The sequence below is a fragment of the Lontra canadensis genome, unplaced genomic scaffold (assembly GCF_010015895.1).
Source record: "Lontra canadensis isolate GAN:19392208 unplaced genomic scaffold, GSC_riverotter_1.0 scaffold22, whole genome shotgun sequence".
NCBI lineage: Eukaryota > Metazoa > Chordata > Mammalia > Carnivora > Mustelidae > Lontra > Lontra canadensis.
Window position 1 is genome coordinate 7,767,100 of NW_022631016.1, and position 24,493 is coordinate 7,791,592.

Below are 24,493 nucleotides of genomic sequence, written 5' to 3' on the forward strand. Positions count from 1 at the left end.
TGAGCCCAGGAGCCAAGTGGAAAGGCCCTCTCCAGGGTCCCACCTGATGGAGGGGACATCCTGGAGGGCCCAAGCCGGGGTGGGAGGGGAACGAGGTGGCCTTTCTGGATCTGCAGTCTCAGAGGGGCCAGTGGGGGTGACCGCCGTCCAGCCTAGGGTTCATGGAAAGTCGGCAGGCCACAGCAAAAAGGTAGAGCCTTTCCTGGCGCAGACCGGATCTGTCCCAAACGGCTCCTCCCAGCCACATGTGGCCGCTGAGCACCTGGCATGGGGGCCGGGCCTCCCAAGGAGCTGAGCTGGTTCGTGGGATTTAATCTAAAGTAATTCAAATCTAAACACTGAAACTTGACCCTGTACCCCTTCCAAGTGATGCAACTCCAGGCCCTTGGCCTGGAAAATGCCCTGTTTTAGAAAACCACTTCCTAGGAGACAGTCACTGTAATCCATCATTCTTTATTAGCTTTTAGAAAAAGCCACACATTCAAAAAGTAAGTTTATTGGCTTGATGTAATTAGGTCAATGAAACCCTATTTCAACTTCAGGATTTCTCACAGTGCAATGTATGAACGTGACAGACAGATCCGTATTAGGACAGACAAATGCCCCATGAAGCTGGGCTTTGAATCTGAGTTTATAGTTCACGTTCTTCACGGCTATGCCGTGCTCATCATCATAAAGGATGTACTTAATTAAAACACAAGAAGTCCACATCTGAGCTGTCAGCGGGTCCATAAACAGCCCTAAAGATTTTATTTATTTGACAGAGACAGACACAGCGAGAGAGGGAACGCGAGCAGGGGGGAGTGGGAGATGGAGAAGCAGGCTTCCCACTGAGCAGGGAGCCCCATGCAGGGCTCAATCCCAGGACCCCGGGATCATGACCCGAGCTGTAGACTGAGCCCCCCAGGCGCCCCAGCAGCCCTAGGTTCTTACAGTTAGGATATTACCCTATCATTCAAATTCTTTGTTTAGGGGCTTTTTTAACATGTTAAAAGTTAAATTATATCATGCATTAACAGAGGAAATAATGAGTTTCAGGATTCCCTAGCTCATATAAAGTGAAAATTAAATCAAACGATCCAAATACCCCAAAGCCCGTTTCTGGGTGCAAGCAAGCTGTTTTGAGGAAGTTACACTTGGCCACAGCTAAACATACTTGTGCAGCCACTCAAGTAAATTTCTTCTTGCTTCGTCAATATAGGGCTTGTCTTCCACTGAACAATCTTCTCTCTTTCGATGCACGAAGCCATGGGTTTGCCCAGAAAATGTTTTAATTTGATATTCCACTTTGCAGTGTTTTTTCAACTTCTGGGTCAGCAAAGAGACCTGATAGACAAAAGGATTTCATGATAGTATGATTTTAAGTCTAATCATGGTTTCCAGTCCCCAAATCCTCTCGGAATGCTCAGAAAAAAAACTTAACATCAGTGCCTTAAGTTTTGTAGCTATTATGAATTTTTTACTTTTATACCTAACACAGTCCTTATAATCTCTGGCAAAGGAGAGGATTCCAAGCAATATAAAAATGATACAATATCAGTTCTTTGAAACTGTATTAATATCTTTGGTATACCATTCAATATACAACAAAATATTCAATATATTCAAGTAGAAATTATTTTAAATTTGTATGAATATAATGTATTAGTTATGAATAACAATAATTTCTAAATGACTGCTTTTGAACCAGTTTTCTTCTGCTTTTTTCTTATCAACATACTGGGTTGAACATATCCAACTTTTTTTTTAAGTAAAACCCCCACAATGTGGGGCTCAAACTTATGACCCCAAGGTCAAGAGTTGCAAGCTCCATGGAATGAGCCCACCAAGTGCCCCACACCAACGTCTTTAAGGACACACACCTTCCTTATCTTAACTCGTGGGGTTTTTTGAAGATTTTATTTATTTGAGAGAAAGAGAGAACACAAATGGGGGGAGCATTAGAGGGAGAGGGAGAAGCAGGCTCCCCGCTGAGCAGGGACCCCCCCCCCGATGCGGGGCTCGATTCCAGGACCCTGGGATCATGACCTGAGCCGAAGGCAGAGGCTTAACCCACTGAGCCACCCAGGCGCCCCATCACCTTCATAACTTTAACATTGAAAAATATTTGGAGCAACAAATGAACCTTTGGGACATTTTCCCTGAAAGGTCAAGTCATGTTATTAAATATAGAAATGAGAAGAGGGGCACCTGGGTGGCTCAGTCAGTTAAGCATCAGACTCCTGATTTCGGTTCAGGTCATGATCTCAGGGTCATGAGATCAAGCCCCGGGTCCCGCCTGTGCTCAGCAGGGAACCTGCTCGAGGATTCTCTCTCCCTCTCCCTCTGCCCCTCCCCCCACTCACGAGCACGCACTCTCTCTAAATAAATAAACCTTCAAAAAAAATGAAAAGAGGAATGATGCCAACTTACTTGCTCAAGGGGAATCACAGCATCATTTTCAGCAAAAATGAACAACGTGGGGTTCTTTAAACTGTGCACGTCTTCAGAGTCCTTGACGATGCCTGGAAGATGGGGACAGACACGTGCGGTAGGATTTCCAAACGGGCCTCAGAAACCTCTGTGGGTTTGGTTTGATTTTTCAAAGTAAAATATGTGCTTTGGGGGTTCAGTTTATTTCCTTTTCGGTAATTCTACAGAAGTGACCTGGCCTACAAAATCAGTCTCAAAGAGAAACTTACCTAGCTAGACCTTCCTGCTCTCTACTTCATGAGAAGTCAGGCCATAAATAGTGGAATTAGACCTTGCTGTCTGCTTGGCCTGCCCAGAGACAGGAGCAGCCTGAAAAACACTCCCTTGTGTGACGATGCCTTCCTTTACAAACGGGGGACAAACTCTCAAATCTGGACCATCTGGCCCCTCCTGTTCTAGAAGTCTCTCACAATCCACAGAAGCCCCACAGCATCCAACCTCAGTTTGCCAAGTGGCTTCATACATAAGGTGAGGCAGCTGTTTCCCAGGATATTGGTGCTCCGACCAGACCACGGTTGTGACATCACAGGTATGACATCACAGGTGTGGTACCCGGTCCTCAGAGGACATCTGTAAAAGTTACCTTTCATCCTTTGTTTCAGAATTTTAGCGCGCATTTGGCCCAAAGCCTGCTCTGCCCCGGGCATTCAGACCACAGCCGGGCGTCTGCCCACGATCTGTCTGTGATCCGAAGCCATCTTAAGGTAACTAGTGTTCAAGGAAATTATCCTGACATTGTGAAGGAAGTTTTATTCAAGAAGGACCACCAGAATGAGGTCTGGCTATAGGAGAGAGAGATCGCTCAACCCGAATACCAGCACAAGTGGGGATTTAGCGCCGAGGAGGAGGGCGCGGGGGCAGCGGGTGGAAAATGACTAAGAGCAAACGTAAGACGGATTCTGGCCAGAGGACGTGACAGAATTCCGGCTCACGCGATCCAGAGGGTGGGGGGTGAGGAATGTGGTCAGACATCCAAAGTTGGGGGATTCTCACTAGGCTGTCCCAATGGGCCAAGGACAGACTGGCTGTCCCAGTCGGGCCCCCCCCAGAAAGAGGACTCACAGAGGAGCCTGGCTCAGGTGGGGTCGGGACAGGGTCCAAGTCAGTAGGAAGAAGAAAACAACGGGCATCTCCTGCTTCCATGTCTGGGCAGCACAGCAAAGCCAAGCAGCCCAGAGGGCCTCCCCTTCCCTGTAGCCCCTCTCTAGGAGGCAGGGAGCCACAGGAGGGCTGGCCACGCTCCCTGACCCCCTCTGTTAAGGCCACCATGCATCGCTGGACAGCAAAGGTTCGATGCCCCCAGGCGTCTCCTGCGTCCTGCCAAGCAATGCGCAACAGCGGCCAGAAGGGGGAGCCGGCGAGGCGTCCACGCAGGAGAGCCTTCGTTTCACACAAGGGGACGGTCATCCCCGTTGTGCCCAAAGCCAACTGACAACGTATTCTCTTTGGTGTAAGTTAGTATCTTTTTGAAAATTTTTTTTGAAAAAAAAATTTTTTTTAAGATTTTATTTATTTATTTGAGAGAGAGACAGTGAGAGAGAGCATGAGCGAGGAGAAGGTCAGAGAGAGAAGCAGGCTCCCCGTGGAGCTGGGAGCCCCATGCGGGACTCGATCCTGGAACTCCAGGATCACGACCCGAGCCGAAGGCAGTCGTCCAACCAACTGAGCCACCCAGGCGTCCCGTAAGTTAGTATCTTTAAAGGATTTTTTTTTTAATGCTAAAAGTAAGCAAAATCGCCACAGCGAACAACCACTGATCCAGATAGGAATCCTCGGTCTGTAACTGTAGGACATACGATCATGAAAGAAACCGAATTCCCTTCTGTCTTTTTTTTCTTTCTTTCCTTTTTTTTTTTTTTTCTTACATGTTTATGGTCCGCTCCTCCAGCATGGACCTAGTACGCACGGCCCCGCGCACACGCGCTCTTGCTTCGTTGCCATGACAGCGGCGGTCTGTCGTGCTGGAGCGTTTACGCGCCGCTACAAGGCTCTTCCCTCCCCTCCCCTCCCCTCCCCTCCCCTCCTTCCTTAGCCCGCACCGCGCAGCCCGACCCTCCCGTGTCCGGACGGCGGTTCACGGTGTCCCTCAGAAGGAACGCGGCCGGAGAGTCACCACGAGCCCGGAGATACACGTTACCCCCTTCGCCCTTGGGCGCGGGGACCGGGGCTCCGGGTCCCAAGCTCCGCCTCCGGCACCACCCACCCGGCCCTCCCCTCTCAGGGCTGCAGAGCCGAGCCCCTGCGGACAGGCTGCGCCTCCCCCAGGCCTCCCGCCTCCACCGAGTCCGACGCGCGAGGCGGATTTACCGTAGACGGACACCCCCGCCCGGAGCCCGGGGTACGTCATCATCACGTGGTGGACGGCCACGCCCCCCCAGCAGAATCCCACGACGCCGACGCGCTGCGCGCCGCACTGCCGCTGCAGGAACGTCAGCACGGCGTCCACCTCCCTGGAACAGAAAGTTCGGGAATCAGGGGCGCCGGGGTGGCTCCGTGGGTGGAGCCACCGCCTCCGGCTCAGGTCGCGATCCTGGAGGCCCGGATCGAGCCCCGCATCGGCTCCCCCTCGCCTCCCTCTGCCCCCGCCCCCCCGGGCTCGCCCTCTCGAAGAAAATCCTACAAAAAGCGAAAAAAGGCGGCTAGAGGCCCCTTGTAGGTGGACTCTGAAGAGCCAGCCTCGGAGACGCGGAGCGGTCGCCGGTGCGGGGGATGCGGGGGCGGGGAAACACCGGACGAGGGGCGCGGACTCCGGTCCGGAGACTGGCGAGCCCCGGGCTGTAGCGTGCCGCGGGGGCAGAGTTAGTGACGCAGTCGATGCCGCTGCATACCGTGCGCGCAGGTCGCGGCGAGCGCCGGCAGCGCGTGTTCCCGCCACCGAAAAGAAGGTAACCCTGGGACAGGACATTGGTGCTGCCAAAGGCTAGGGTGGCAGTCATTTTGCAATATATAAACGTGTTGAATCAACACTGTACACCTTACACTTAGACATTATGGGTCAATTATATCTCAATAAGGCGGGGGCGGGCAAAAAGACAATCGAGAGGCATTTTGTGAGCACCCCGTCTCTCGCCCCCTCCCTCCCCCCGCAGGGGACGAGCGCGGGACAGCAGGTGCTCGGACATGGACAGTCACGGGGCTTCCGCAGCAGCTCTGCCTCCGCGGTCTGCGATTCTTGCTTTTGGAGCTCTGTCCTCCCCCGCGGCTGCCGCAGTGATGCACATCGCCCCACGGGTCTCCCCACACGTTTCTCCACCAAGCACAGCCTCCTCCAACCACCTGACAGAGCGGCGGGCGGGCTCTTTGCAAACCACATATCACACCAGCCCACAACCCAGATGAAAGCTGAGCCCTGGCTTTCCACAGCCTCCCAGTAAAGGCCAGAGGCCAAAGCACAGCGTCCTAAGACCTGATCCCAAGATCCACCCCCGCACGGGGCAGCCCAGCCTGCTTGCCTCTGACAGACACGAGCCCCAGCCGGGCAGCTCCCCAAACTTCACTCCCGCAGCTAACACCCTGACTCGGGAACGCTGGTCTCCTTCCGTGCCCAAAGAGCAGAGCGGGACTTGGAAAGTTGTCAGCACGATGTAAGCCAGAAGAACACCAGAAGTGGTCTTTGCAAACGTTTATTTGCAAATTGCTTTTTGGGAACTCGGTGTATTTTCAGCTAGAAGCAATACACCCAAACGGAGATAGGGAAGCAAGACCAGGCAGAAAGTTCTGGTTTGATCGAATAAGGAAGAAATGCTACAGCTTAAAAAAGAGAAAGCAAGCCATTCTCTTGCACTTCCTCTCCCTTTTGATCATAGCATATCCTGGAGCACCTTTAAATAAATGGATTCTACTGCTAAGTACAGGGCACTTACAGTCCTCATGTGAGCGGTAATTAAGTAATTCCGCAAAACATGGAAAGAGCAATAGTTCTTGACATTTGGGGTTTTAATTTTTCCTCGGATGCTTTGATCTCAAGAGTAACGGCCTTAATTGGAGGAGACGAGGAAGAGGTCACTTCTATAAAAACACTTGAGCTTGTGTGAACATGTCTTTGCTGGTGCTGCTCTGCATGTGTTCCCTACGTTTCTGGAAGCACCAGGGTTCAGCTTTGGGAAGCTCTCCTCCCACCCACCTTGGTTCATATACCTTGGGGGATTCTGCACTAGGTTCCAGTTGTGAAGTGTGTGGTGCAGGCTGACCAGCAGAAAGCACAGCCATTTCTTGGCCACAATGACTGATTCCAGGACAGACCTATGACTGAGCCATAGCCATGAGGGCAAAATCTGAATTTTGCTGAGTTGCTGGAAAAGGGACCAATGGAAGGTTGGAGCTGCTGCAGCCATCTTGTCACCCAGCGGCAAGAGCTGCCTGAGAATGGAGGCAGTGTACAGGCAACCTAGTAGAGAAATGTTGGAAGGCAAGTCCCAGAGATAGTTTCTGTACTAGGAACCAACCCCTGCTTCAAGCCAGAAACTACCTCTTTTAGCATTCAAGATGGGTTTTGTGTTACTTAGGAACACACTTGACCAGATACAAGGATTTCAGTCTCCTTTCAAAGTGAGTGTTTCTATCTCTCTCTCTCCCCCCCCCACCTTTTTTTTGTTTTGTTTTGCTTTGCTTTGTCATGGGCTGGGAGAGGGGTGGGACAGAGGAAGAGGGAGAGAGAGAATCTCAAGCAAGCATGGAGCCCAACATGGGGCCTGATCTCACGATCCTGGGATCGTGACCTGAGCTGAAATCAAGAGTCACACGTTTAACCGACTGAGCCTCCCAGATGCCCCAGTGTTTCTCGGTCTCATTTTTGTTTAAAATGCATGGCTCTCCTTTTCCCCTGTGGCACAGTACCGCTGGGCTGCTCCAGCATCTCCCAGCAGCGATCACTCTGCTTTGTGCTAACAAATGGCAGGCAGACCCCCCCCCCGCAGTTTTTCCTCAGAAAGTCGCAAAAGGTCCTAACTATTCTCCCCCGACCCCAGCCCCCATGGAAAGATGAATTCCACAGTGGCATCCCGGTCTCTGTGGTTCTCTTGTGTTTCTACTTCTAATTTTTCTCTCCACATCTGGCTTCATTTTGGTTTTCTTGGGGTTGCAGGTTAGGGGTGCAGGTCTCCTGGGAGGGACTAGGAAGAGGTTAAGTGTGCAGGAGGCTTATCCCCAAGAATCTCTGGGCCAACGCTGAGGAAAGGGAGGGAAGGACACAGAGCCAGGCACGGGGAGCAACAAGCTGTGACAGTCTCCACACAGGCCCCAACCAGCTCCTCAGGGAGGCTTGGAGCCGGGGTGGCCGCCAAGGGTCCCCCTGACTTGAGGTGAAGGAGCCAGGCCTACACAGCCCTGCAGGAAGACTACTCAGGATGGGGCAGAGGAAGACAAGGCAGCTGATGTCCCAGAGACAGTCCCACGGACCACTGCTGGGCTGGTCTCCAGCCCACAAGTTTGGCCATGCTGGGAGCTCCCAGCGCAGCCCGCAGCACAGGCCCTGCGAGAAGGGGTTCCCAGTGAGTGTGGGGCATGAAAATGGGGCTGAGAAGCCAGGTAGGAGCACTCAGCAGGGCCCCAGGCCCCTTTGGGCTAGGGGCAGAGGTCTGCCTGAGGTCCACCAGCCCTGGGTGCAGCTCTTGAAGGGCATTCTGGTGGAAGAAGGAACAGAAAGTTCCAGGGACCGCATGCCCATGGGCAGGGCCCCACATTCTTAGCAGTTACCCCAACCTCAGCTGGGGGAGCAGCTTATTAAACCCAAGGCTCACGTCTGGTGACCGGGAAGGAAAGAGTTCAGAAGGACAGATGGCCAAGGTGATTCGGGCTGGTGTTGGGGGAACCTCCTTTGCCCTGGGCTCACACTGACTTGTTCAGGAGAAGCTTGGCATCAGAGAACCTTCCTGGCCCTTTCCCCCTGCACACTTAGCCCAGACAGAAAGAGCTGTCTGGACGGCAGCTAAGCACACTGTTCCTTGCTTCTGGGCAACTTTTTTTCAATAAAAAGCTGAAATCCTGGGAGGATCCCCCTCTTTTACTTCACTGCTCCCTGGACCCTGACAAGATGTCAGTCCTGGTCTAATGGGCCTGGTGTCAAGACCTGAAGTCTCTCAGAGGGGGAGGTGGGGGGTCAGGTCTAGGCTGGGGGAGGGGACAGCCCTTTGGGTTTCCTGTCAGCTGAGCCCTAATGGGGCAAGCCCCTGACCCAGCTTCTTTTCTCCGCCCACTGCCTCGACTGGTTCTGCAGCCTGGACAGGAAGGAAGGAGTGTTGACCCTATGCACCTCGAAAGCACCCTTGTCAAGGGAAATCGGGCCACCACAAAGTGGTCCTTCCCCAACGTTCCCTTGGCATGAGCGCCACAAAGTTGCTCATAGAGGGAAGCAGAGAGCCTGCTGGCGTCCCACCTTCCAGGCCACACACAGGCTCCATGAAAGCCAGTTTCCTTAGGCATTAGCCATGGCCCTGGAAGTCCCACACGAGGGAGGGTGGGGGGTGTCTGAATAGTGAAGCCGTACCCACTTCACCCTGCAGCCTCCACTTTCCCGGGGGGCCTGGGATGGGAGCGGGGGGTGGGGGGACGGGGTGGAGGGGTGGCACAAACATGGACGATAACTTACTTATCAATCTTCCTGGCATCTCTTGTTTTCAACCACTCCGGGAAGGTGGACCAGTCCCCAGATGGGTGCCATGGCTCCTGACCTACGAAGAAGTCCGGGACGATGGTCCTGTCAAACAGGGACATTCATTGCTCTTCATTTCGGAGCTGCTGGGCTTTGCTGACATTCATGAAGAAGCCTGTTACGTTGGTGATTCTGATTCACAGTGGGGACCACGAAGGCCAAGTGTGATCGAATCAGAGGCCAGCTGGCGCCAGGCCAGACCACTGGGGATTTCACAACTGTAGGTGCGAGGCCTCTGCTAGCCTCCTTGGAGCCCAGCCCATCTGAAATGACAAGGCGAGCCCACGGGCACAGTCCCCATGGGACGGATGACCCAGGAAGGAGCCCCAGAGCCCCCTCCCCCACCCCGGGAGGAGCCACCTGGCTCAGCTGGCCTTCTGCGTTAGTCCCAGGTCAGAGGGTACACCTGGGTCACACATCCAGTCACGATGACCAAGCAATTTTCCCCCAGCCTCCGCCCAGGATGCCGACAGGGCACAACCTCCTGCTCAGAGGGAACGGTCTCCTGCAGGTTCTAAAACAGGCGGCAGAGAGAAAACAAGCCAGTTCCCCTGAGTCCGTGTCCCTCCTCCATGCATGTCAACCCCCCGCCCCCCCGTCCCAAGGCTGGGTCCACACAGCACCAGCCCGAGACTCGCTTCCTAGAATAAAGGCCGTGGCCACAGATGGAGGAACCCAGCTCTTCCTGTCAGGGTGGAAGGAACCCTGGAATCTGGGTCAGAAGAACCCAAGTTCAAGCCCCAGTATGGCGCCCGCCCACGCCGTGACCTTAACAAGTCACTTTTAGCCTCATTTTCTCGGTCTGATGAACAGACGGCCCTGGCCAACCTCGACGGGTTATTCTGACAGCAAAGGGAGTTGGATAAGTGGGAGAGCTCTGTAAGTCACGGGTGCCTTTGCTCATCGTTTGTGTTCCATCTCTAGCTAAGGACCCACCGTAGGACAATGGAAGCTACCACGCCAGGGCCCAGCCTGCGGGGTCACTGGGAGGATAAAGGACACATTCCTGCAATGCCCTCTGCACGGGGTCCATCCAGCTCAGCCTCGGGACAACCGGGGTTGGCTACCGTGCTTCTCACTGGGTTTGCCCCTAGTAAGTCACGTGGCCTCCTGTTCCAGACATCTGGGGGCATGAAAAAGTGAAAACTCCAGCGCAAACCCTCTTTGCCATCTGCACTAACGCTGAGTCACACAACAGTGGGCGTGTGACCTTCAAATCGATTTCTCTGGTAGGAAAACAAGGTCAGTGCACACTGGATTTGCAGCTTTTTGAGAAAACAAAGGAAATCGCGGTGCGCCCCACTCGGGGCTGGTGGGTGGTAGGCTGTCTGAGGCTAGAGGTAAGGACCGGCCCCTCTCCTCCGTGTTTACGGACACTGTGCCAGGACCTGGCGTGATGGGAAGCGGACAGGTGTGTTCTCAATACTCAATCCGGCAGAGGCCTAACCTTCAGGAGAGGAGTGAGGTCTCACAGCACCGTTCTGGAACCCCTGGGAACTCGGACAGGACCCTGATCGCTTGTGTTTAGCATGTGTTTCGCCCAGGCTTAATCATGGGTCGTCTGCTTGTAAAATCTGACCTGGCTGAGACGTGTCCAAGGCCAAGGAGCAGATCCATTACAGAGCCGGCAAGGGAGGCCGGCCCCAGGCGCCCTGCACCTGCCCAGGCAGACCCTGCATCCAGCAGTAACTCCCTCCGAGTCCAAGGGGTCTACAGGTCCAAGCAGGGCAAGGAGGAGCCCAAGCCCCTGGGGGGGGGGGGGCGCGCCAGGGGGTCTGGGTGCAATGGCAGCCTCTGGACGCCAGGTGGTGTTCAGCTCACGTGACATTCCCCATTTGCGGTTGGTGGGGGGGGTGCCGGCACCATGAGATGAGGAAGTAGTAACCTAACTTAGAATGCAGGTAGGGCTTTTTGGCTTTGGTTTTGTTTTCCCTGAAGGGACCGTAACAGAGCATAGAAATCTCCAGGAATTTAAGGAAAAGAACAGAACTTCCTACGTACGTGTATCCATTTCCTGCGATCAGGTCAGCCATGTATCTGGTGTTGGGCAACTGCCAGCCAAATATATCTTGAATGACGATCACAGCCTTGCCCGTGTGGAAGGGGGGCTTGGTCACGTAAGCCTTGATGTGCTCGACTTGAACTTCCTGTCCCATCCCTCCATACTCTAGCCTGTGCCCAATGTCACATGGACAAGGGTGAGCCTCATTAGCCATTGCAGAGATTGAAGGTGGGCTACAGAGAGAGAGAGAAACATGCATTATGTTCTGAATGGTGCAAATCCAAAGATGATAAACAGTAAGTAAACTAAAATCAAGAGTGTAGAAAAGAATTCATTTTAACTATTTGCATCGTGTATTTCATGGAGGAAATCGCTGGTAACTTGTGATTCTGAGTGGGGCTAATAGGAATCCATTCCCATTACAAACACTAGAAATATCAGAAGGAATGTAACCAACAGATAAAAATTAAAATGGTGGAGCCCAAAAAGGGAACAATCCCCAGCCAGGATTGGACAGGAGACTTGAAGCCAGGGTCATGGTGGCAACGAGCAGATACTGAGTGAGCCCAGCGATCCTGGGGAGCAGGCTAGACCCAGGAACAAGCACTAATACCCCCTGAGATGGGGATTTGTGACTGAGACTCCACGCAGTGTCAGAGCCCCCAAGGTTTATATTTATTGGGGGGGGGGGGGAGAAAATAAATAAAACTCTACCAACAAGGACTAGGACAAAGGTTAGAAAGCCCAGGGAGGGAAAAAAGAAACCAATCCCCCGAAATTTCCCCTCTCCCTTCAAAGTAGGAATTCGTAGGCAGTGAAATGAACCAAACAAGTGACCCGGGGCAGCGAGATCCCTGGGCACCCGGCAAGGCAAACGCAAACCTCCTTAGAGCGAGACTTCCACAATCCAAGACAAAAGACGCTACCCCTGAAGAGGGTCGGCAAAGGGGACAGCCTGAGGGTGGCAGGGTCCTGGACACCATGTGCCGGGAGAGCCGACTGGTTTTGCTGGTAGACGGCATGGCGGGGGAGGAGGGTCAGACAAAGAGGAGTCGGTGACGATGAGGGTTTTTTGCCCGAGCAACTGGAAAAGGGTAGCGTGTCTTTCAACAAGAAGGGGGAGACTCAGGAAGAGCAGGTTTGAGGAGATCGGGTCTTAAAAGTGGGGTGGTAAGTCGGAAACATCTGTCGGACAAGCTGAGTGGCAGCTCCTAACAAGAATATCAGGGCAGGGGTCCAAGCGGAAATGACAAGCTTGAAAGAGTCAGCAATCCCCAGCCCAGCCTTTTTTTTTTTTTTTTTGGCAGATTCCATACACATGAATTTGCCTCGTTGCAAAATTTACTGCAACTCCAAAATCAGTATTTGTCATGCTTTCGCCATCATCCACGGACTTCTGTAGAGCAGTGGCAGATCTGAGTCACTGACACGCACGGTCCCTGCCAAGGTCGAACAAGGCAACGCTCTCCCTCCTCATGCAGCCCCCACCGCACACAAGGATCCGCTCGCTTTCTGTGGGGTCCCACAGCTTCCGCATTTTGCACTTTCGATGGCGACTTCATTGTTTATGAACAGACTCCAGGCGTAGTGCTGAAGAGCCGTCTCGTGATCCTAAGGGCTCCATGTGCCCCCAAAGATAATACGGACGGTAGACAAACCCGCTGATGGCAGGTTCAATGTCAATGAATCAACTCTATTATTAAGTAAGGCGTCTCTACTCAGAAACACACATAAAACGGGGTGACCCATTGACCAATGCACAGAAATGGGACCAGAGGCTCAGAGCGGTGGTTCGGGATTTGCTAGTCTGCTATCCACCTGACTTTATCGACCATGACTACGTTTGGCCCTTAACGCGGGTTTTAACTGCACGAGTCCACGTACACGTTGCTTTTTTTTCCATAAATACACTCTAGGACCGTAAATGTATTTTCTCTTTTTTATAACTTTCTCAACATTTTCTTTTCTCTAGCTTACTTCATGGCAGGAATACAGTATTTAACACATATTAACATGCAAACTATGTGTCAGTCATCTGTCCATGGTACCGGCAAGGCTTCCGGTCAACAGTAGGCTATTAGGATTACATTTTGAGGAGTCAAAAGTTCTAGGCAGATCCCTGACTGCACGGCGGTCAGCACTCCCAGCCCTGGTGTTGTCCAACTGTGGTGTAAATAATGAGAATCAGCTGCACATCGTATTTAAAACCTTGAGAGTGAATGACACCAGGAAGGGAACGACAGTAGATAAAGAAGAGAAGGATCTAGAAGTTCCAGCCCTAGGACCCTCACCATTAAAGGCTTTGGGGAGTAGAAGGAACAAGCAAGCAAGTCGGAGAAGAAACAGTGAGTGAGGGGGGAGGAACCCCAAGTCATGGGCCTGAAGCCACGTGAAGACAGTTTCTAGGAAGCAGAGTATAGACCGAGACCTTCTGCAAGAAACCCTGAGAGAGACACAGGGCGAAGCAAGGTGGACGGCAGGGTGACCTCCACGAAAACAGGTCTGGAGGACTGGGGTGGGCAAGACAGCCGCAGGCTGCAGAGAATGGCAGGAGAGAATCAGACCCGGTGAACGCAGAAGCTCTTCGTGACTTTTGCCAGAAACAGGAGCAAAAGGAGTGAGCAGAAGATGGAGGGAAGATAGGGCAACAGTCTTTTTATTTATTTATTTTATTTTTATTTTTATTTTTATTATATTTTTATTACCTATTTTATATTTATTTTTATTATATTTTAATTATTATGTATATTTTATTTTTAAGATTTTCTGTATTTATTTCAAAGAGAGAGGGAGTGAGAGAGAAAATGAGCAGGCAGAGAGGCAGAGAGGGGGAGAGAGAGAGAGAGAAGTAGACTCCCGGCTGAGCAGGGAGCCTGATGTGGGGCCCGACCCCGGGATCATGACCTGAGCTGAAGGCAGACGCTTAGCCAACTGAGCCACCCAGGCGCCCCTCTTTTTATAATGGAAGAAATTTTAGCACATTTCCACGTGGATCAGAATGGGAGCTCACAGCGGAAAACAAAGCACAAGCAAAACAAACTGATGACGCGAGGGGCAAAGGGTCAGCCCAGGGAGAAGGTCAGCTTCCCCAGAAGTTTGGGCAGGTCCCCCACGTCCCGGGAGGGAAGGCAGGAGGCTGTGTGGATGTCCCCTACCTGCTTCTGCTCAGAGAACCGAGAGCCATGTCAGCAGTGAGGGGAGAGCGGGGGAAGTCGGAAGGGACAGGAGCAGAGGGAAAATGAAATGTAAGGAAATGTACGCGGTCCCTGAGGCTGTGTCCCTCCAGCCCCGTCCCACAGCAGGAAGATGGTCCGAAGAGGGCAGAGAGACGGAGCAGAGCAAGACCGGGCTCTGGAGGTCAAGGGCATAAGGTGGATATGGGGGATAAGACGCGACGACCCTGAGCAATCCAGGGGAGCGGACAGGTCACAGTGGAGCTCCCCCTACCGCTGTGCAGCCCAGCCAGACAGAAAGAAGCCTGAGGAGGAAAGCAGAAGGAATCTGTTAGAGAACACCGTTTTCTTGACCCTTGGCGTAAAGCAGCATTCCTTACACTGGACCCAAAAAACACAAACCAGAAAGAAAAGGATTAATAAAGTTCACGAAGTGTGTATTAGGCTGCTCAAGCTTCCACAACAAAATAGCACAGGCAGGGCAGTTGACATGACAGAAAGGTATTTCCCCCCACTCCAGAGGCTGGACGTCCCAGATCGGGATGCCCGCAAGCTCGATGATGAGAAGGACTCTCTTCACTCGTGACAGCCCCTTCTTGCTGTGTCCTCACAGGCACCCACAGAGAGAACATGCTTTCTGGCCTCTTCTTATAAGAGCACTAATCCCATCCTGGGGCCCCACGCTCGCGACCTCCTCTAAACAGAATCACCAAAGGCCCCGCCTCCAAATACCAACAGGTGGGGGGTTACAGCTCTCACCTATGAACTTAGCAGGGACACAAGTCCGTGCACAGCAGTGGCCAACTGTAAAACCCACTTGTAAGACAACTGGGGGAACCGAACTGACTGGATATTTGATGGCACTGAGCATTACTGTTATTGGGGGGGATAATACTATCACAGAGATGGTTGTGTGTGTGTGTGTGTGTGTGTGTGCGCACGTGTGTATACAATCCTTAACCTTTTACGGCTACATGCTAATGTATATACAGACAAAAAAACTACAGGTCTGGAATTTGCTTCAAAATAGCCCACGGGTGGTAGAGGTGGGGAAGAGTTGTTATTATTTGAGATATCATTCTCAAAGCAGAAGATTTAATATCTAGGTAAGATATAGGAAGAATTCTTGGGGCACCTGGGTGGCTCAGTCGGTTAAGTGTCTGCCTTCAGCTCAGGTCATGATCCCAGGGTCCTGGGATAAAGCCCTGCATCGGGCTCCCTGTTTGGCAGGAAGCCTGCTTCTCCCTCTCCCACTCCCTCTGCTTCTGTTCCCTCTCACTGTCTCTCTCTGTGTCAAATAAATATATAACATCTTTTAAAAAATAAAAGTAAATAAAAAAGAAGAATTCTTACAAATCAACAAAAAAAGACAACTCAAGAGAAAAATGCTCCAAAGATATGAACAGGCGACTCACAAAAGAGTACACCTGAATGGCACATAGACATATGAAAAGATATCCAACCTCACTGGTATCTAAGAAATCGTACTATTTTGTACATGACACGGATACTATTTTGCACCTTGCAGATTGGGAAATGTCTGTTAGCACCAAGAGCTAGTACGCACGTGGGGAAAAGGGAGGGAACACGAACAGATACAAACTCTGGTAAGTACTCTGACCAGGTCTAGCAAAGTCAAAGATGCAGACACCCTGCAACCCAGAAATCCCACAGCTGGGTGTGGGATTTCTATTGCCTAGAAAAATTGAGACCTCTGTGTGCATGCAAGCGCACACACACACACACACACACACTCGTGCCCATATGTGGTGAGTATGGAAAAGATGCTTTCGGTGGCACAGATGTGATGACAGTAACAGGAAGCAATCTGACTTTCAGGAGAACAGGATAAACTGTGATGTATCCCTTGTTGTGGGCTGACTTATGTCCCCAGAAAGACATGTTCAAGTCCTAACTCCCAGAACCTATAAACGTGCCCTTACTTGGAAATAGGGTTTTTGCAGAAGTAATCAAGTCAAGGTGCGGTGTCTGGGTGGCTCAATCAGCTAAGGGTCTGACTCTCTTGATTTCGGCTCAGGTCCTGGGATCAGGGACCTAGGATCAAGCCCCACATCAGGCTCCACGCTCAGCAGGGAGTCTGCTTGAAACTCCCTCTCTCTCCCTCTGCCCCTCCCCACTCAAATAAATAAATCTTAAAAAAAAAAAAAAAAAGTTAACATGAAGTCACCCTGGATGAGAGTGGCCACTACCTCAGCAGCTAGTATCCTTGTATGAAGAGGGAAATTCAGATAGAGAGACACAGGCGGAGGAAGGCCCCGTGGAGACACAGGCAGAGACTGGAGGGAGGCTCTGACAAGCCAAGGAACACCGGGCAGTGCTAGCAACCATCAGAAACAAGGGGAGAAGCAAGGAAGGATTCCCCTCTGCAGGTTTCACAGAAAGCAGGGTCCTGCTGACACCCTTGTTTCAGACTCCTGGCCCCCAGAACCTTAAGAATACACTTCTGTTGTCTTACATCCCCCAGCTGGTTCATATTTGTTATCTGTTACGGCAGCCACAGGAAACAAATACACTCAGAAACAAAGTACATGTATACTTACCAATATGATATATCTTAGCAACATAATGCTAGATAAAAAGACAATGGTCCTTTTGATGTTAAGTAAATACTAAAAAAATATATATTTCTTTTACTAATAAATATACTGTCATAAAAGTATAACGCATGGGAATAAACACACCACCATTAGACAGTGGTTCCTGGTGAGGGAGAGAGGGTGGAGACTGCTGGCTTTAGCTGCATTTGTTACATTTTATTGCCTCAGAAAGTTCCAATTAAGGACAAAATGTTCACATTTTTTAAGTTTGGGTCACCTGAATATGGGTGCCTGTTAGACTCTTTCCTGCACCTCCCAGGATACTTTAGAAAGAAAATAACTAAATTTTAAAAGAAATACAAATTCAGAGCTAGTAGTTTACGCAAAGAAAATCTGAAACTATTCCTCATGGTTTTGTTTTCACATGCTCGGTTATAAAACTATTATTAGTAAGAGAAGTCACAACAATCCAAGACCAACAGTGGCAAATATTATGGCTAATGCACTCTTTGTGGACAGCTGGTTCCTTTGGCTGATTTCTGTCTTTCTTTTTCTTTTTTGTTTTTTTAAACTTAAATTCTATTCAGTTGACATATGGTTTAGCATCAGTTCCAGGAGTGGAAATCAGTGGTTCATCATTTATACACAAAACGCAGGGCTTATCACAACAAGCCTTCCATAATGCCCATCACCCATCCAGCCCATCCCTCACCCATCTTCCTCTAGCAACCCTCAGTTTGTTCTCCACAGTTAAGAGTCTCTCATGATTTGTTTCCCGCTCTCTCACCCCGCTCCCAAATAGTCATGTTTTGTTTCTTAAACTCCACATATGAGTGAAATCATACGGTATTTGTCTTTCTCTGATTGATGTATTTCACTTAGCATAATACACTCTAGCTCCTTCCACATCACTGCAAATGGCAAGATTTCATTCTTTTTGATGGCTGAGTAGTAGTCCACTGTGTGTGTGTGTGTGTGTGTGTGTGTGTGTGTGTGTCACACACACATACATACATACCACTTCTTCATCCGTTCATCAGTCGATGGACACTTGAACTATTTCCATAGTTTGGCGATTGGGTCGATGGACACTTGAACTATTTCCATAGTTTGGCGATTGCTGGTAATGCTTCCATAAACAACAGGGGGTACATACTCCTTCGAATGTGTATTTTAGAATCCTTTGGCTAAATCCCTAGTAGTGCAATTGCTGGGTCGTAGGGTAGCTCTATTTTTAACTTTTTGAGGAACTGCCATACTGTTTTCCAGAGTGGCTGCCCCAGTTTGCATTCCCACCAACAGTGTGGGAGGGTTTCCCTTTCTCTGCATCCTCGCCAACACCTGTTGTCCCCTGTGTTGTTAATTTTAGCTGTTCTGACAGGTGTGAGGTGGTATCTCATGGTGGTTTTGATTTGTATTTCCCTGATGCTGGGTGATGTTGAGCATCTTTTCATGTGTCTGTTAGCCATCTGGATGCCCTCTTTGGAAAAATGTCTATTTATGTCTTCTGCCCATTTCTTAAGTGGATTATTTTTTTTCAGTGTGTTGAGTTTAATAAGTTCTTTATAGATTTTGGATACTAACCATTTATCGGATATGTCATTTGCAAATATCTTCTCCCATTCTATAGGCTGCCTTTTAGTTTTGTTGACAGTTTCCTTTGCTGCGCAGAAGCTTTTTATCTTGATGAAGTCCCCATAGTTCCTTTTTGCTTTTGTGTCCCTTGCCCCTGTTGACATGTTTAGGAAGAAACTGCTACAGCCAAGGTCACAGAGGTTGCTGCCTGTGTTCTCCTCTAGGAGTTTGATGATTTCCTGTATCACATTTACGTCTTTCATCCATTTCGAATTTATTTTGTGTGTGGTGTAAGAAAATGGTCCAGTTTCATTCTTCTGCATGTGGCTGTCCAATTTTCCCAACACCATTTGTTGAAGAGACTGTCTTTTTACCATTGGACATTCTTTCCTGCTTTGTTGAAGATTAGTTGACCATAGAGTTGAGGCTCCATTTCTGGGCTCTCTATTCTGTTCCATTGATCTATGTGTCTGTTTTTGTGCCAGTACCATACTGTCTTGATCGTTACAGGTATGTAATAGAGCTTGAAGTCCAGAATCATGATGTACCCAGTTCTGCTTTTCTTTCTCAGGATTGCTTTGGCTATCTGGGGTCTTTTTTGGTTCCATACAAATTTTGGGATTGCTTATCCTAGCTCTATAAAAAATGCTGGTGGTATTTTGTTAAGGATTGTATTAAAAGTATAAATTGCTTTGGGTAATATAGACATTTTAATAACATTTGCTATTCCAATCCAAGAGCATGGAATGTTTTTCCATTTCTTTAAGTCCTCTTCCATTTGTTTTCTAAGTTGTTGGGGTTTTTTTGTTTTTTGTTTTTTTTAAGATCTGATTTATTTGACAGAGATCACAAGTAGGCAGAGAGAGTGGGGAAACAGGCTCCCTGCCGAGCAGAGAGCCCCGCCCAATGCGGAGCTCCATCCCAGAACCCTGAGATCATGACCTGAGCCAGAGGCAGAGGCTTAACCCACTGAGCCACCCAGGTGCCCCAATTTCCTTAGTATTTTATGATTTTCAGAGTATAGATCTTTTACCTCTTTGGTTAAGTTTATTCCTAGGTATCTTATGGGTTTGGTGCAGTTGTGAATGGGATCGATTCCTCGATTTCAGTTTCTGTGGCTTCATTATTGGTGTCCAGGAATGCAACAGATTTCTGTTCATCGATTTTATATCCTGCAATTTGCTGAATTCATGTATCAGTTCTAGCAATGTTTTGCTGGAGTCTTTTGGGTTTTCTACAGAGTATCATGTCATCTACAAATCTTGAAAGTTTGACTTCTTCCTTGACAATTTGCATGTCCTTAGGCTGATTTTTTTAAAGATTTTATTTATTTATTTGGCAGAGAGAGATCACAAGTAGATGGAGAGGCAGGCAGAGAGAGAGAGAGAGAGGGAAGCAGGCTCCCCGATGAGGAGAAAGCCCAATGCGGGACTTGATCTCATGACCCTAGACAAAGGCAGCGGCTTAACCCACTGAGCCACCCAGGCGCCCCCTTAGGCTGATTTCTTACCTGACTTGTCCTATGGGGCTGCGGAGAACCCAAAAAATCGTGGCCATTTCAAAGTGCCCTTGAGCCTGAATCTTTTTTCTTTATCTTCAACTGATACCCACTTTCTAGAAGGGAAGTTTATGGCCAGGAGAGCCACCATCTGGACTGATCTGCACAAAGGGGCAGTGCCCAGGACAGCCTGGGTATGGAAGGCTGGACTCCAGCCAGACCCATCAATGGCACAACACTAGTCTGTGTTCTAGGTCAAGCAGATTTTCCAAGGACCTCTCTCCGCTGTGGCTCTCAGGGAAAGAGCCTCAGGGCAGTTCTACTGACTGGAGGACACACACAATGTCTGGACATCCCTTTCAGGATTTTGGCTTTGCCCCACCCCTCCCCAAATGACACATTTGTTAAAGGAGACTTTTCAGAAAAAAATAAAAAGATGACTCTCATAAGATTTTTTTTTAAATGAACACATTAAGGATTTTATTGTACTCATATAATAGGAGGGAATGAGGCAGCTGTGACAGCTCATTGGAAGGGAGAAGGAAAGAGCACAAAGGTATGCGGAGTAAAGGCATCACGAAAGGAGAGAAACCTGAGATCGCGAAAGGAGAGAAAACAGATTTTTCCACAGGTGGGAGGAAGCCAAGTGATCCTCCACCAGAGGGGACAGAAGTTACTAACTCACTGGTTACCAGCGACTTACAAAGAGTCGTGGTGGCACCAAGGGGCCAGAATCAGACGACCCAGAGGGTGTGCCACCGATGACAGAGGCTGTCCCCAAAAAACACAAAGTTTCTTTTGTGTGACATTCATCATGAGGTCGCTCATGGTGAGCAAAATGTTTCCTCCTATTGGGGGAAACCCACAGGGCTGGGACAGTGGGTCTGACACAGACGGTGGGAGCCTCATAAAATGTGTCAAGGAGGGCTTTTCTGGAGCACCTGCCTGGCTTGGTCCGTATAGCATGTAACTCTTGATCTCGAGGCTTGAGTTTGAGCCCCATGTCAGGTGCAGAAATTACTTAAAATCTTAAAAATAAATAAATAAACAGAAGAAGAAGGGCTCTTCTGTTTCCTAGCAGGTGGGCATGGCAGCACTCACTGGCCACCTCGAGATCAGATCTGTGGTCTCCACTAGTGAAGCCTCTGGAAGTCAGAACGCTCTTCATGGCACCAAGGATAACCAAGACGCGCCCCTGCAGAGGAGACCCCGACTGGCACCTTTACGAGGCCACACTGGCTAGCAGCGCTAACATCTCACCATCCGCCCATGACCTTCATGCAAGATGCAACAAGACTGTGAATGACCTCAAGGCCCACTCTCCCAAAGTGACTTATAGTCCCTTCACCAAGCTCCTCTGAACTCTCTTCTCAAATAGACCCTGATTTGAGGGTTTCCGATGACGTCTCTGCCACGTTCCATTCCAGTAAGAATCCCTCTAAGTCAGCTTCATAGAATCCCTGACTCTTCAAACCTAATCTGGTTCCTCATCCTCCACTGCCAACACCCACACCCCACCCCTGGGGTGAGGTCTGATCATGCTGGCTTGTCTTCTGCAAGAACCCATTCGGTCAGTTTTCCAGAACTCCCATCCCCTGTGATGCTTCCTTCCTCTTAGCCATTTTCCATCCACTGACCCCCGCTCCACTCTTTGGCTCTAAATTCTCACTTTTCTTTGTTATTTCCGGAGTTGAGCCCAATCTCTCTCCCCCACTGTAAAACCCCACTTTACTGGTCCCTACCCCTATCCCGATGATCCTGAGTAAGGTCCATTCTTTAGCAAATGCCATGAATGAATAATTTGTTCTCCCATACCCTACAGCCCTGCTTCACCAAGGGTAGAAACCAAGGGTTTCTACAATATCACAAGTCAAGACCCACGGGGATCACTGGTGCCTGTCTGATCTGCCAATTCCCAGGGGCTAACAGTCCTGTCCCCTCTCCTAACTGGAACCTTTCTGAGGCATTCCTTTGCCCCATATATATCCATGCTTCCTGACTCCTCTCTTGAACCAGTTATAACACCTGCCTGGTTCCCTTTTTCATGAATGAAATAGAATCTTTAAAAACGTGCTCATTAAAAAAAAAAAAAAATGGGGGCGGGGGGGGGCCTGGGTGGCTCAGTGGGTTAAAGCCTCTGCCTTCGGCTCAGGTCATGATCCCAGCATCCTGGGATCAAGCCCCGCATCGGGCTCTCTGCTAAGCACCTGCTTCCTCCTCTCTCTCTGCCTGCCTCTCTGCCTACTTGTGATCTGTCAAATAAATAAAATCTTTAAAAAAAAAATTTTTTTTAAGTAATCTCTACACCCAACATGGGGCTCGAACTCACAACCCCGAGATCAAGAGTCGCACGCTCTACCAATGGAGGCAGCCGGGTGTCCCAACACGGGCTCATTTTTATATCTGTATGAGAATCAAGATTTTACCTCTCGCTGAAAATTATCTTTTAACAATGCGATGGAACAACATTCCCTTTTTTCTCACTGGAAATCAAAAAGCAAGAAACGGGTGGTAAAGCATGGTCCAGCGAGTCTGGCTTTCCTGCTCTCATACTCTCAAGGATTTCAATAATTCGTAAGTCAGCCTTCTCTATGCAATGACGTTCTCCAACAGAAACAGAGAAAACAGATTTCGACGAGCAAAGGGAACCAGCTGTAACCAGCAACGGTATCAAGGAATAAATCGCTAGAAGCTTCAGAGATTTGGAAACCATCAGCAAGCCAAACACAGGCTAAAAGGTACCAGGAAGGCAGTGGCTGAGAGGGAAGGCTCGGTGTTTTCCCCGTACTGGGTAAACAAAGCAGAAACTTGCCTGGCCACTGATTCCCGATCTTGAAGCTGGGAAGTATCAGCCATCGCCCTACTCATCCGTCTACCCCACAATGATCCTACACACGCCAACTCCAGATATTTATTTGTCAGCAATCCTGCCCGTATTTTCCGGAGGGTACAGGTCTAGCTAGGCAGCATGCATTAGAAAGGCAGACCGATCAGCCTGCTGGCCTGCAAGCATGCCAGTCACGTGGCCGCCTTTGGCCTTCTCTCAAGTTCTCCTGAGGCCTGGAGAGCCCTTCCCCCAGACACCTGCGGGACTCACTTCTGACCACCTTATTTTCAGTGGTCTTTGAAAACAACAGGTTGTATTTGCCCCAGGCACAGCCAGCCCAGTCAAGGGACACGCAGCCCTAGGGTCAAGGGTAAGAATGCTTGCTTAAATTACTATCATAAGGAATATAGATATATTTTGCAGATTCCAAACCTCCTGAGATGGAAAAGACCTCCAGGCCAAAGACAAAGTGGTCACCTGTTACTATGACCTCGTGGGCCTCCAATCAGCAGTGTCCACCTTCTCAGGAGATCCCCTCCCCGAATTCTGCCCCTAAAAGCCCTCATTTGCAAGCCATCGAGGATTCTGGACTTCTGAGCATTGGCTGCCTGCTCTCCCGGGTAGCACCACACCAATAAGCCAGCGGGCTCTCTTCTCTGCAAAAGCTCGGGGTCCATTTTTACCGGCTTGCTGCTTATCTGGTGGGCAGACTCTCCCTGGGTTCGGCTACATTCGATGCAGATGTGCTCATTCTCCCCGCAGACTTATGCTGGTAAGAACCAGACAACCAAAGGTCTAACTGTAGGTCAGTAATTCCAGAGCATTCAGTGGCATGAAAGAAAGGCACCAGATAAATGGAAAAACTTAACACGAGTTTCCGTATGAGTTCAACTACGCTTTTCAACAATGTGGCTAAACCATGCGGGACAACACACCAAGGCGGGCTGGCCAGGGCTGCTTTTCCGCGGTGACAAAGTACAGTACCGCTTTGGTACAAAGTCAGGTTTTGAACAAGGGCTTTGATCGTCTCGTGAGCTGCGCGCACCACGGACTCGCTCTACCTCCTGCAAACGCGCGCGCGAGAGAGCAGCGCGGGCGGCGCGCGTTCCTGGGCCCGCGCAGTGCACGTACCTGTCCGCCGCCCGGAGCCTGCGTTCTCCCCGCGCGGAGACGGCCCGCCGTGCCCGGGGACTGTCGGGGCGGGCGGGGCGGAGGCGCCTCCCGCCGGGACGGAAGTGGACGCGCTGACGGAGGGCGGCGGATCCCTGCGGGCCAGTGCCTGCCCCGGATTCCCAGCCTCCCGCGAAGGCCCGGCGGGAGGGAGGGAGGGAGGAGGAGGGACAGGGGAGGGGAGGCCTGGAGGGCACGGGGCGGGTGGGGGAGGGGAGAAGGCGGGGCGGGGAGGCGGGAGGAGGGCCCGAAGCAGGAAGACGCCCCGCCCTTGAAATTTGCATGAGCGCCGGCCTCCTAGGACCTGGGGCTTCCCGGTGCTAAATCTGGATGAGGCCATTTTTTAAAAATAAATTGTTACATAGTTCCGTATTCATCGTTGTCCCCCACTTCATGCTTTGGTCACCGAAAGTTGTCATAACCAATTCCGTTGGCTGCAAATGTTAAGAAAAGAGGAAGAAACGCGGATGAGGAAAATCTGTGACAGTGGAGAAAAGAGGGGGACAGCTTTCTGAGGCCACGAGAAGTTAATCCCAGGTCTTAGGACCTCAGAGGGAACCTTGTTAATT

General features: G+C 50.3%; 1 protein-coding gene across 1 annotated transcript; it reads right to left on the minus strand.

Annotated features, from left to right (window-relative positions):
- Positions 1-824: 824 nt before the first annotated feature.
- CMBL (carboxymethylenebutenolidase homolog) lies at positions 825-24,062 on the minus strand. The gene is made up of 6 exons (XM_032861867.1): positions 23,886-24,062; positions 11,123-11,356; positions 9,059-9,166; positions 4,780-4,922; positions 2,413-2,504; positions 825-1,326 (listed from the first exon to the last, which is right to left on the minus strand). Exons 2-6 carry the CDS (start codon positions 11,335-11,337, stop codon positions 1,147-1,149), a joined length of 738 nt encoding a protein of 245 aa, XP_032717758.1. The 5' UTR covers positions 11,338-11,356; positions 23,886-24,062; the 3' UTR covers positions 825-1,146.
- Positions 24,063-24,493: the final 431 nt, after the last annotated feature.